This window comes from Cuculus canorus, chromosome 18 (genome assembly GCF_017976375.1).
Source record: "Cuculus canorus isolate bCucCan1 chromosome 18, bCucCan1.pri, whole genome shotgun sequence".
NCBI classification, from domain to species: Eukaryota; Metazoa; Chordata; class Aves; order Cuculiformes; family Cuculidae; genus Cuculus; species Cuculus canorus.
The window spans coordinates 2,808,005-2,819,953 of record NC_071418.1 but is presented as its reverse complement, the minus strand read 5'-3'; the positions used below and the strand labels follow the sequence as shown (position 1 = coordinate 2,819,953).

The 11,949-nt window shown below is 47.5% G+C and overlaps 1 protein-coding gene across 1 annotated transcript; it reads right to left on the bottom strand.

The window, feature by feature from the left end:
- Positions 1–5,772: 5,772 nt before the first annotated feature.
- NOG (noggin) lies at positions 5,773–7,006 on the bottom strand. Its single transcript, XM_009563923.2, has one exon. It carries the CDS (start codon positions 7,004–7,006, stop codon positions 6,335–6,337), a length of 672 nt encoding a protein of 223 aa, XP_009562218.1. The 3' UTR covers positions 5,773–6,334.
- Positions 7,007–11,949: the final 4,943 nt, after the last annotated feature.

The window sequence follows — 11,949 nt, the reverse complement described above, 5'->3', positions numbered from 1 at the left end:
TCACAGGCAACATTATGAAGTGCTTGGAATACCAGAATGTTCATTCTGAAACAGAGGAGTGATTTTTACACTGGCTCTTATATAAATATATATTGGGTCTATGTACTTCTTCCAAATATTTGTAGCTAAAAATCAGCTTAATTATTGCTGAGAAAAGGTGCTGAATTTTTTTATAGCGCAGGTACAACGCAGCATCTCGGCCAGCACGTTCTGAATCACAGCCTGTTCCATCCTTTGTTCAGAGCTGCATGACTGGGGTCCTATGGAAGGGTGACCTCTCATGTCTGCTCTGGAAAGTTCCGCTGCCGTAACTAAAGCTGAGCAACCCCGCGAGCAGCACGTGTTTGGACTGGTAGGCATACGATGCATTTACAGTGAAGTAACTTGCACCGCACCACCCAGCGCAGAGGACATTTCTGATGAATGCAGCGGACTATGGCCCCTGCATTTGATGCATCTTCCTCTGGACCGTGGTTTGGCACCCAAGCCAGGTAACGAGTTGCCAGGTGTAGGCCAAATATAGAGCTATTGCTATGCCAGCAGGAAAATACTATTAGCATTGTATTGGTACAAGGGACTATACTGAATTTATTCTCCTATATTAACCACTCGCCCACAAAACAAATAACCCCCTCAACAACAGTATACCTTTATTGCTACTAAATCACACACACAGCTCAAACATCCTCAGTCCCGTTTCATTTTGCTCTTTGGATTGAGAATCCTTACAATCATGTCAATTCTGGAGGTGGCTTTGTGATCTGGAGCCTGCTTGGTAGGATCTATGCCGAGACCAACAACTCATTCTACACAGCCCACTATGCAGGCATCAGATGACTGTGGCTTTCAGTTACTACCTCTGGATTGAAGCCAGAAGCCTAGCGGTGAAAAGCTCTTTATACCATTACCAATCCCCCGAGCCACCCAGTCCTTCTCCATTGCATACAGGTTTTTAGTGTTGTGCCTTAAGATCTGTTCTGGTTCTGAGTAACGTTCTTTGTGATGGGGGTCTTGCCACTCCCCCTCTCATGAGGAAAAAAAAAACCCACTGAGGAGGGAGTGTGAAACCTATTTTCAGACTCTGTTAGGATTATCTGATGCAGCTAGTACCCTTGAATTCTCTAAGGGAGAGACTTGAGTCCTGGGGAATGTCTGTCCTAGATGAAACGTAGGCTCCAGCCTAGTCAGAGCTAGGTTCTATGCTCCTTCAGTCGGTGCTGCCAGCTTTTTCTTGGCAGTGACTGTGGCACAGGAGCGCCCGCACACTGCCCGAGGTTCTCACAGGGACAGTTGTGAAGCTTTCCAGGATATCTGCAGCCTGACTGGGCCTAAAAGCACACACAGGTTGGTCTAGTTGAGTGTTGGAACAGAACCCATGTTCAAGGGCAACGTAACATACCCACGGAGAGAGCAGAAGGTAGAACCTGTGAGCCTCTTGAGCTTGTTCTCAGCTCGTTTCCAATTAAATTACCTACCTAAAGAGTTAGAAGCTAAATTGTGCCATTTCTGCAGCTCCTGACCTCCAGCTCAGCAGAGAATAGTGACTCGCTGTGACGTTATACTCGTGCGGATTTCTCTGTCAGTGTCTTTTCTCCCAAACTCTTCAGAAAACACATCGCAGAGCAGCTGCTTTGCCCCAGAGAGAAGGAGCCGCAGGAGACTTAACAGTAATATATCGGTACCCAGCCTTCACGAAAGAGGGCTGTAAGCCGCTGATCCTGCAATAACACCTCGAGGGATTTAGAGTCTTTAATGTTGATTGCTGAATATTTTTGCTCCCCTCTGAACCATTCCAGACGTTGTTTCAAGTGAATGTATTCATTCCCTTCCTTTTAACCATTGGAGCTTCTTGCTTGGTCTGGGAACGAGGAAGAGGGAATGAAAGGGTCTCTTCAAATTTGCTGTAGCTGCTCTCTTAAAAGAGCGCATTGACACGGATCCTGCAGCTCTCGTATGCAGCAGAGCTCCCGGAGGACCTGCACGCACAGAAAGACTGCAGGATCCTTGTGGGCACTCCAGGAAGAGTGTGGCTATTCTCCCCTCCGCTGGATGAGAGAATCGTATCTATTCCTAGCAGGGATCTACCAGGTGGCAGCATTCCCCTGCCAACATACCTTTGGTTTGGCTCACCTTGAAAGCGATGACGTTATATTACATGATGACATCATTACATTTATTTCAACTTTCAATGAAGATGCCTGGCAAATCTCCGAGCTGGAATATCTTCTTTTTAATGGATCCAAGATCTGGCCAAGATGGTGCAGATTACATTTACATAACACAACCAAAGTAAGGTGAACTGCTAAGATTTTTTTTAACAGCTGCTGACGTTACTAAATTAAGATTATTTCTCTATTAAAACGATGGAAGAGGAAAAGCTTGTCCAGTATTTATACAAACACTATTGCTCTAATTTTGAGCTGTGGTTATTTTTGTGATGACTCCATCATGCACTCATGCAATCTCAAGAATTTATCTTCGTGGTGGTATTTTGAAAAGGATAAAATGAATCAAATATATTTTTTCAGTTAAGTACGCGTGTGAGTGTGAGGACACCACACTTCAGTGGTGTGTGGAACCAAGTTCTCCTAGCTGGTTCTTCTTTCTTCACACTCTATGCACCGATTTTGAATTTGGACAACTTACTCCAGCCTGCATTTTTAATCCTTTTACCACTTGTTTTACGCTTACGCTTTTAAATCAGCCTACAACATCACAACTTTGTTAAAAGCCACGCGCTTTTCCTAATAAACAGCAGTGTAAAGCATTTGAGAACGCTACGTAAGATACTGATCTACACTGTCAAAAATAATGGCTTGGACGCTAAAGCCAATACAATCGAGGAACCCCCTTGAACACTGGACCTTAACTTTACACGATTTTGAATAAACACACGGCATGAGAGACAAATTATTCTGGATAAAGACTAGCTACACTGACAAAGAAGACAAAGTCCTGTACTGCAACATGTGGGTTAAAGGACTCAGCTGAGGTTACGCAGTCCACGGCGGAGGTAGAAATGAACTTCAAATTTCCAATATTATGCTTGAAGACACTAAAACCGCAAAAGAAGAAACTGAAGAGCAACTAAAGCAAACTTTCAATCTCTCCCTTCTTATTTCTCCCCCCACAGTGTTCTCTGTGAGGTCTTATGATGCCACTACAAAGATCAGCAAAGCAGAAATTGGCTGTGTTATGAATTGATTTCAGTTTAAAAGAGCAATAATTCAATTTTGCTTTAAAAACACATTACAAAATCTAATATTAAAAAGATTTGCATAGAAACATTCATCAGAAAGATATTTTATTTGTTTGGCTTGAAACACTTCCACTACAAGCCAAACATTTCAACACTAGGGCAGGAGGACCAGAGAGTGAACCTGACCAGAAACAACAGTGAAAACTACGAGTTTATTTTTGCTCTACCAGCTGACAAAATTTAGTTATTTATTTAAAAAAAAATCACCGGCCTTGTGGATGGTGAAACTTGATTTTTTTAACCCCAAATATTCTTGTAAATGTATTAGTAACATTAGGGCATTAGGAGTTGAGAAAGCATGTCCGTACATATGTCTTAGTGATTACAATGACTACCAGATTAAAAGTAAGACAGATACGGTGATAGATATTTAGACTGTATTAATGACACACTTCTTTCACACTCACGTAACACCCACAAACACACACCCACCTCTCTGCACACATTTAATTTAAAATCTTGAAGCAGTCAGAGGTGTTTGCAGATGAAGTCTCCGTTTGCCCCATTGCTCGGATCACAGACAGATAAATCACCGCGTGAGTCCCCTCGCTACGTAGTGGGAATATTACTTCAGTCAAGTTTGCTAATGGGGCAAAGGACCTTGTATTGTAATCCAGTGACATTTTCAACCTTCGGAGAACTTTTGTTGACATTCCCGAGTCCCTGGCTGCCATCCCAGCATGAAATAGTTTCTGTTCACATAATTCTCGTGTTTACCAGTCATGAAAAACTCTTGCTTTTGGCTTTTTTTTTTTTTTAAATAAACTTTTTTTTTTTTTTGCAAGTGAAACTCTGTCTAAAAAAATATTTGCCCCAGGCATAGAAGGTTTTGCATAAATTTATATGTGATGAATGGCTGATTTTAATGTTATTTGGGTATTTGTCAGAACCTAACAAATATACATGGTAATGGTGGTTCATAAACTTAAACATCTCAATATCCCCTTTCTTCTAGAAATAAATTACGTTTGTTTGCCCTGCCTGGAGTCCTAAGGTAGCCGACATTAGGAATATTTTAAATGTGATCATCCATCCAGCATGTCTTTCAGGCGCCACGAAGATTAAATGAAAGAATCATAAGATGAAGGTCTTTAACTTTTAATCCTTTTACAATGAACCCTTAGATAGACATGGGGGCAGGGTGCCTTCCATGGGAGTAATAATGCCTCTGTTCCTCTTCACTAGGTTAATGAATACCCTAAATGTCCCAAGATCTGATTCCCCCCTCCCTCCCCAAACTATTGAAATTAGAAGCAAGGAGACGGGTGGTAAAACGCACCGAGAGAGCGGGGAATGAATATGCATCGCAGAGAGGGGCTCGCAGCGCCGGGGAGAGCCGGAGGCAGAGCACGGGGTGCACAGCCTTAGCATAGAGTCCCTCCGAGGTTGGGGGGGTGGTGGGGGGGGAAGGGGGTTTTGTGATTCCAAGGTAAATAGGGCTTTCCGCGCTGTCAGGGAGTCCGGGAAGAACACGTGGAGAGTTTGTTGGCGCAGTCACTATCTCTGAGGTATCACCGATCGCTCTCCCGGCGCGGAAACGGCAAAGCTGCAGTCGGAGCACAGCGGGCTGGGGGTCCCGACACCGGGCACCCCCGACACCGGGGAGCCCCAACACCGGGCGCCCCCGACACCGGGCACCCCCGACACCGGGCACCCCTGACACCGGGGAGCCCCAACACCGAGCAGCCCCGATACCGGGCACCCCCGACACCGGGCAACCGGGCAGCCCCGACACCGGGCAGGCACCGGGGAGCCCCGACACCGGGGAGCCCAAACACCGAGAAGCCCCGATACCGGGCAGCCCCGACACCGGGCACCCGCGGTACCGGGCAGACACCGAGCAGCCCCAACACCGAGCAGCCCGACAGTGGGCAGACACCGGGGAACCCCAACACTGGGGAGCCCCGACAGCGGGCAGACACGGAGCAACCCCAACACGGAGCAGCCCCGACACCGGGCAGACGCCGGGCGGCTCCGCGGCTGCGGACACCGGGCAGCCCCGCGGAGCCCCGTGCGCTCTTTGCGCCGCCGCGGAGCCCAAAGAGCTGAGGGCGCTGCGGGGCGGGCGAGGCTGTCAGCGGCTCGGGGGATCCCTGTGTGCGCCGCCGAACCTCCCCCCGAGAGCCCCGGGGTCAAGTTTCAGCAGTGTCCCACCACAATGGTAGGTGTGAAAGACACGTGTCCCGCTGTAAATGAAATGTCAAGCGGTTAGGAAAAAAATCCCCGAGGCAGCTGCCGCCGGGACCCCCCCCCGGCTCCGCGGGGCCGGGGCGGAGGTGCCAAAGATGCCCTCTAAGACAGCCCCGAGCAGGTTCCACCTCCCTCTGCCCCCGCGAAACGTCCCGCTGAGCGTGGAGAACGAGGAGAGAGGGCACAAAGCCCCCCCCGAAAGGCGACCAAACCAAAAAGCAAAGAGAATCCAAACGCCTTGTGTTTTAGTGGTTGACTTTAATTCTGCACTGCACTTTTACTACAAGGATATAAAGAATAAATAGCAGATACTCTTCATTTACATAGGATTAAGTCATTCAAACTGTTCTCTCTATTTACAATAACATTGTGCTCTAGGCGCTTATTCTTTTTTATTTTAAATCTAAAGTCCTTAAGGAAACACACACACACACACACACGCACACACACACACACGCTTTCCGAATAACGGAAAATAGCTTTAAAACGTTTTCTTATCAAAAAGTTTGGTTTGTGTTTTTTAATCCTTTTATTAAAAAAAAAACAACACACAACAACAACAACAAAAAACCCCAAACGTACTTCGCCAAAGCGAAGCAACTCCTCTCTGGAATATAAATACCAAAAAAAAAAAAAAAAAAAAGATACATTAGCAACGATCAGGGTAATAGTCTTAAAAATACAGTAGACGCTGATTATTTCACGTATAATACTGACCTTTTAATAGTATATTAAACCGGTGCCATATATACACACAATATACATTCTCCTACACGTTACAGTGCATTACAACGTTAACCGGAAAGCAAATGTCTTTTATTTTTGTTGCAGCCAAGGTCCACGTGAGTCCGCTGGAGAAGGGGCGAGGAGAGGGAAGAGCAAGCCCTAGCAGGAGCACTTGCACTCCGAAATGATGGGGTACTGGATGGGTATCCATGTGCACCTCTGCCCCCCCCGGCGCTGGCACCTCCACCTCAGGATCGTTAAATGCACGGACTTGGCAGGTTTGCAGACCATGCCTTCTGGGACCGAACAAGACCTTTTACTGTAGCAGCTGCCCACTTTGACGTACCGGGGCCAAAAGCGGCTGCCGAGATCGTTCCACGTGTATAGGACGGGGCAGAAGGTCTGGGACCAGAGCCACATCTGCAGCTTCCTGCGCAACTTCTTGCTCAGCCTGTGCTTCTTGCCCGGCTGCAGCCCGTCGTAGAACTCCAGCCCTTTGATTTCGGTGGGCATCGCTCCCGAGGGTCTCTGCCGGAGCAGCAAGTCCAGCTCAGCCAGATCGTCCACTCCGAGCCGGTCCTCGGGCAAGGAAATAGCCATAAAGTTAGGGTCGAAGTGTCCGCCCATGAGGTTCCTTAGCAAGGTCTCGTTAAGATCCTTCTCCTTGGGGTCAAAGATAGGGTCCGGGTGTTCGATTAGATCCACCAAGGGCAAGTTGTCGCTGGGAGCCGGTCGGATGTGCAGATAGTGCTGGCAGGCGCCCTGCTCCAGCCGGAGACCCAGCAGAACCACCAAGGCGTATATAGTCACAAGGCACTGGGAATGATCCATCCTTGGGACACCGGTGGGGGGGGTGGGGGGGAGGGAAGGGGGGCTGGGTTCACCAAACAGCAGGGGAAGAAGGTGCAAGCAAATACATCAGAAAACTTGTACGGGGATATCCAAAATAGCCTGTCCTTAAGGGGGATCGCCTCCGCTCCCCGCACACCGGCACGGGCAGCCCCCTAACGAGCCCGCAGAACAAGCCCCCTGCAAACGCCCTCTCTTGCGGGCTTCTCTATAAAATTTCTCCTGGTGGAGCCGCTCCAAAATTCTGCTGCTGCCGCTGCTTCTTTTCACCTTCCTCGGGCAAGGGAGATGCCTCTTTTTTTTTTTTTTTTGTTGTTGTTGCAAAATCTGCTCTCCGCTGCCGCTCCTCGTTGTCTGCCCGTGCGTGTGGAAGAAGCTGCCGCCGGTCCTTCCTCCCCGCTCCTCTCCGCCGTTTGCAGAGCAGCCTCCTCAGCAGCCACAGCAGCCACGCACGTTGGCACCAGTTTGTCTGCTTTGCAAGGACCCAAAGCCTTTAAATTTCCTGCACTTTCAGCTTCATCTCCATGGAAACCACAGACTCTCTCCTAACCCACCCCACCCCCCTTAAAAAAAAAAAAAAGGCAACAACCCACACCACAAACGCAACCCCCACTCCCACAAAAGTCCAGGAGAGAGCGGCTTTCCCCCTTCCCACCCAGCCAGGCACCCTCTGGCGGGGACGGCCGAGCCGGGCGCTGCCTCCCCGCCTCCCGGCAGCCCCGAGGGATGCTGCTCCCGCGGGGACCCGCCGCTCTGCCGCCGCCGCCGCTCACCCCATGGGCGCGGGCGAGCGGAGCGTCTGCGGGCGAGGCGCGGGGCGGCCCCGCACGCTGCGCCCCGGCTGCCCCGCCGCCAGCACCGCCCGTGCCCGCAGCCCCGCGGCGCCGCCCGAGCACAGCGAGCCCCCTGCCGGCGGCGCCGCGGGCACCGGGGAACGCGCCCCGCCGCCCCGCTCCGGGGCTGATCTCTCCGGCAGCGGAGCGGTGCCCGGACGGAAAGTCAACCGCGATGGCAAATAAACGCGGATAAAACACCGCTTCCACCGCGTCCATCGCTGTCCCACGAGGAGCGCGGGCAAGGGGAGGTGAACAGTCTATCGAGGCTTGAGTAGAACTTCGCGGAGCGCTCGAATCCCGTTCCTGGAGGCTCTTTAGGCACTCAGGAGCCCAAGTTTGATGGGACCGAAGCTCAGACAGGTCACCTAAATTATTTATGCATTCGTTTACGTGTTAACCTTCAAATTTAGGTTCATTATTGGTTCATTAGGTTCATTAAGTAATACAGGGACCGTATCACCCAGGTTGGGAGGTTTTTTCCCTAAAAATTATTTTTTCCAACTGTTTTCACTCCCTAAGTTAAAGCAACTTTTATTTTACTCCTGAGCATGTAGGGCACTTTATAAATAATACATAACTGAAATAAATGACATGAAAAAGATGGAAAGCTGACCGTAGCTTTACATCGTAAAAGGAGCCTCACGGTGACACTTGCTGCTGCAATGTTAGCCAAAGATATGCTGGAGTTTTACTAGATATTTTTCCACCTGGAAATTTCAGTCTCTGCCTTCATCTAGAATCTGATAAACTGTTGCTGAAACTTGGCGTAGAAGTTGTCTCTGGAAATAAATTAGAAGCCACACCTTTTATCTTTCACAAGAAAATTCCGCCAAATTCAAGGAGTAGAAACTTAACCAGGAGCTGCAGACGGACACTCTGCTGAGTTCAGGCCTTCGCTGGGCGATGCTGAACTGAACCCGAGTGGGACATGGAGGTGCTAAGCTCTGCACACAGCCAGCGAGTGACCTCAGGCACGAGCTAATTTTGCCTTGGGTTCTCCCCAAGGTCTTGTCCTGTTCAGGCCACAGTTCCTAGGATTCCCTCCCTTCTCTGAGCTGAGCTGGGGAGGGTCTGTTCATCCCTCCTATATTCTTCCCTCCACCCCCCATTTTTGTTTGACCACTTACAGGACAAAATGGTTTTTTTTCGGGGGTGCCTGCTTATCTCTTTCACTCACTTTCCTCACTATCTTTCTCCTTCCAGCCAATAACTCCCCTGTAAGTAATCTCAAATATTTTTAATTCACTTTTAAACCACCTTATTTAAACACAAAGGCACAAATAACGATACTAGGTTAAAATAACAGCATTTCAAGCAGAAAACAAAAATTCAGAAGTTATGCCTAATGTCTTGGATTTCTCCTTTAATAATAAATTCGGTTTTACTGAGATGGAATTTGAAAACAACTCTTTTAACTACTAGTTTCTAAGGCTGAAAATGAAGCCTGTAAGGCCTTTCTCCTGTATACTGCATGCCAGCTGTGTGTTTAAGATCCTGCCATCAAAAGTGTGATCCTAAGCAAGCACTTGAAGCTCTTCCTCTCCTGAACTGAGTTACCTCTAGGAGGAAACCTTTCCTGGAATGCAGCTGGTTCCGCTGGACTGCCTCTTTTAGGTACAGAGGTTTGTTCTGAGCGGAGCAGGCTGGGGCTCCGGAATCCTCAGGTACAAGTGTTCCTGCATGGGGTGCACTGGGCTCCTGGCAAGGCTGTGAAAGCTTGAGGGATGCAGAAGTGACAGAAGTCATTTGTGGCCCAAGAATTTCTTGGTGCAATGGCTGACAGCAGGACTGGGGGAGAGCTGCCCAGTAACAGCTCTGCCAGAAGCCTCCGTGTCAGAGGGAAAAGAGATTTGAATCCCCATCAACCTGGTTTATTTCAGAGTTTGCTGAAAACAGCAGTAAATGAGACCTGGAGGTAAAGGATCTGATCCAGGCTCTGTTTTGAATGCCAGCTCTTCCTGGGGCAGAGGGAGAGGCCAGCAGCTCACAGAGGCCTTCGCTGGTCACTCCATGGGCAACGATGCATAAGGCACAGGAGAAAACAACTCCCTTCGCCTCAGCTTTATTGGTTCTGGAGTGCCATCAGTAGTGTTTTTTTCCGTAGACAAAGCAAACGCAACCTTCAAAGCACAGAGGAAGCCAATGTGGGCAAGAGTAAGATGGCATTTCTGCAGGGTCACAGCTCTGATGAGGAGAGAAGAGGTATGCAGCCTGCACTGCTCTGCTGATGATTCTGGAGGCGCAGCTCTGGAAACACATTATGCAAGGATCTGATTTCAGTCCACAACAGCAAAGATGCACAGAAAGAATTCAGAGTAGATTTGTTTCCCAATAAATCTCCTAACAGAAAATGGCCTGACCTACTTCACCCAACCCAGTGCTCAGGGACATGGCGCTGAATTTGGCTCACAGTGTCAAATCAGTCTGGATCTCTGAGCAATGGTCTCAAGCTCGATGCACAGACCACTCTAAAACATGGAGGGAGTCTCACAGGTAATAATAAACCTCTACGAAACTGGGATGAGGAAGAGCTATGCCAGGTGTGCTCAGAAGAGCTGTGACTTCCTTAGGAGTGGAGGCTTCCTGACAACTATTCTTGTCTCCCTTACGCTTAAAGATTATTTAAATCACGATCTCATTCATGATCGCCTTACCTTTCACTTATTTTTAAAAATCCATTGGCATGAAATAAGGATTGTTTGGTAAAGAAAGGAAAACCAGAAACATAACCAAATGCAGCCTCTGCTCAGCTCTCATGCAAATTTCTCATATGGCTTTGGGCAATAAATCTCATAGCTTTGTGCTATCCTTATTCGTAGAGCAGAAATGCTAATCCTTGCCTCATTCATGGAGATGGTGGAGGGTTTGATTAGATGCTACAGTAAATCTGTATCGATGCAGAGGGAAGAGTCCACTAAAGTCCACTAAAGTCCACTAAAGTTACACTAAAGTTACCGAGGAAATCTATGACTGACAGAGCAGAAAACTGAATTAAAGTAACTTAAATTCAAGCTTTATGTCCTAGTGTTCCTAGATCATCTCCCTCTTCCTTGGGCACACACATTTTGAAAGAAACTCCTTATGGATTAATTTTCTACCTTTTTTTTTTTTTTTTTTTCCCCCCAAACAGTGAATCCCTGAAGAATTTCTAAAGGAGATGCACAGCTTTCAGACATTTCACATAGTTCATATATGCCATAGGACAATCCACCTGACGCACATCATTAGCTATCAAAGGTCATGTATTACCTCACCCAGGTAGAAAAATCACTGTTTGACTGCTTTCAAGCTATATTCTTTAGTCTGGAAAGATCCAGGGAGATCTTCCTGGACCTTTGAAATGTTGTGCTGTGTCTCAAGGTACCTCATCCATTTCCCTGCTCCTGATTTACAGAAAGGGCCACAGAATAAGGATTGTTAATGGACTCCACAATGTTAGCAGATTGTCTGCTCTGAAAGAAGAGAGTTATGAATCACTATCTTTGGAAGGTAAATGTTTTTTTGAGAGAGCCAAGTTCTACCTTGAAATCCCAACAGAATGGAGACAGGGGAGGATACATTTGGCCAAGAACCTGGATCTGCAGTGATAAATGATGTATAGATAATATATTTTGAAACTAAGCTCTGGGCTGAATGTTTTATAGAGGAGTAAATCCTAAGATGACTGATGCATTAAAGCAATGAAAAAAAAAAAGAAAAAAAAATGGAGACCACCCAAAATAACAGGAGTAATTTATTTCATTGCCTTTACAGCTATATGTAAAGTGATGTATCCATTGCCTTAAAAATAATTAAAAAAAGAGAAGGTTATAAAAGCAGAGAATAAAACCTTGCAAGGTCTTTAAAGAACTACTCCATTTTTCTCATTTCATGTCATTCTTGCTCCTAAAACACCGTGCTTCCTTGATTCTCGGCCCACTCTCCTCTCTCCAGCATTTTTCCTAAGGTATAGACTTTTGTCTTTAGAACAGAGCTTGTGCATTCATCTGCTGATAAACTGTTTATCTTAGCTTTTATGAGGGCGCCTTGCTGCAAGCCAGCCAGAGACAGGATCCCGGGTGTTTGTCTTTTTTTTTAAAAGAGGGTCCG

Excerpts from the sequence above, each read along its gene's own strand:
- NOG (XM_009563923.2), bottom strand. The coding sequence starts at position 7,006 with ATGGATCATTCCCAGTGCCTTGTGACTATATACGCCTTGGTGGTTCTG.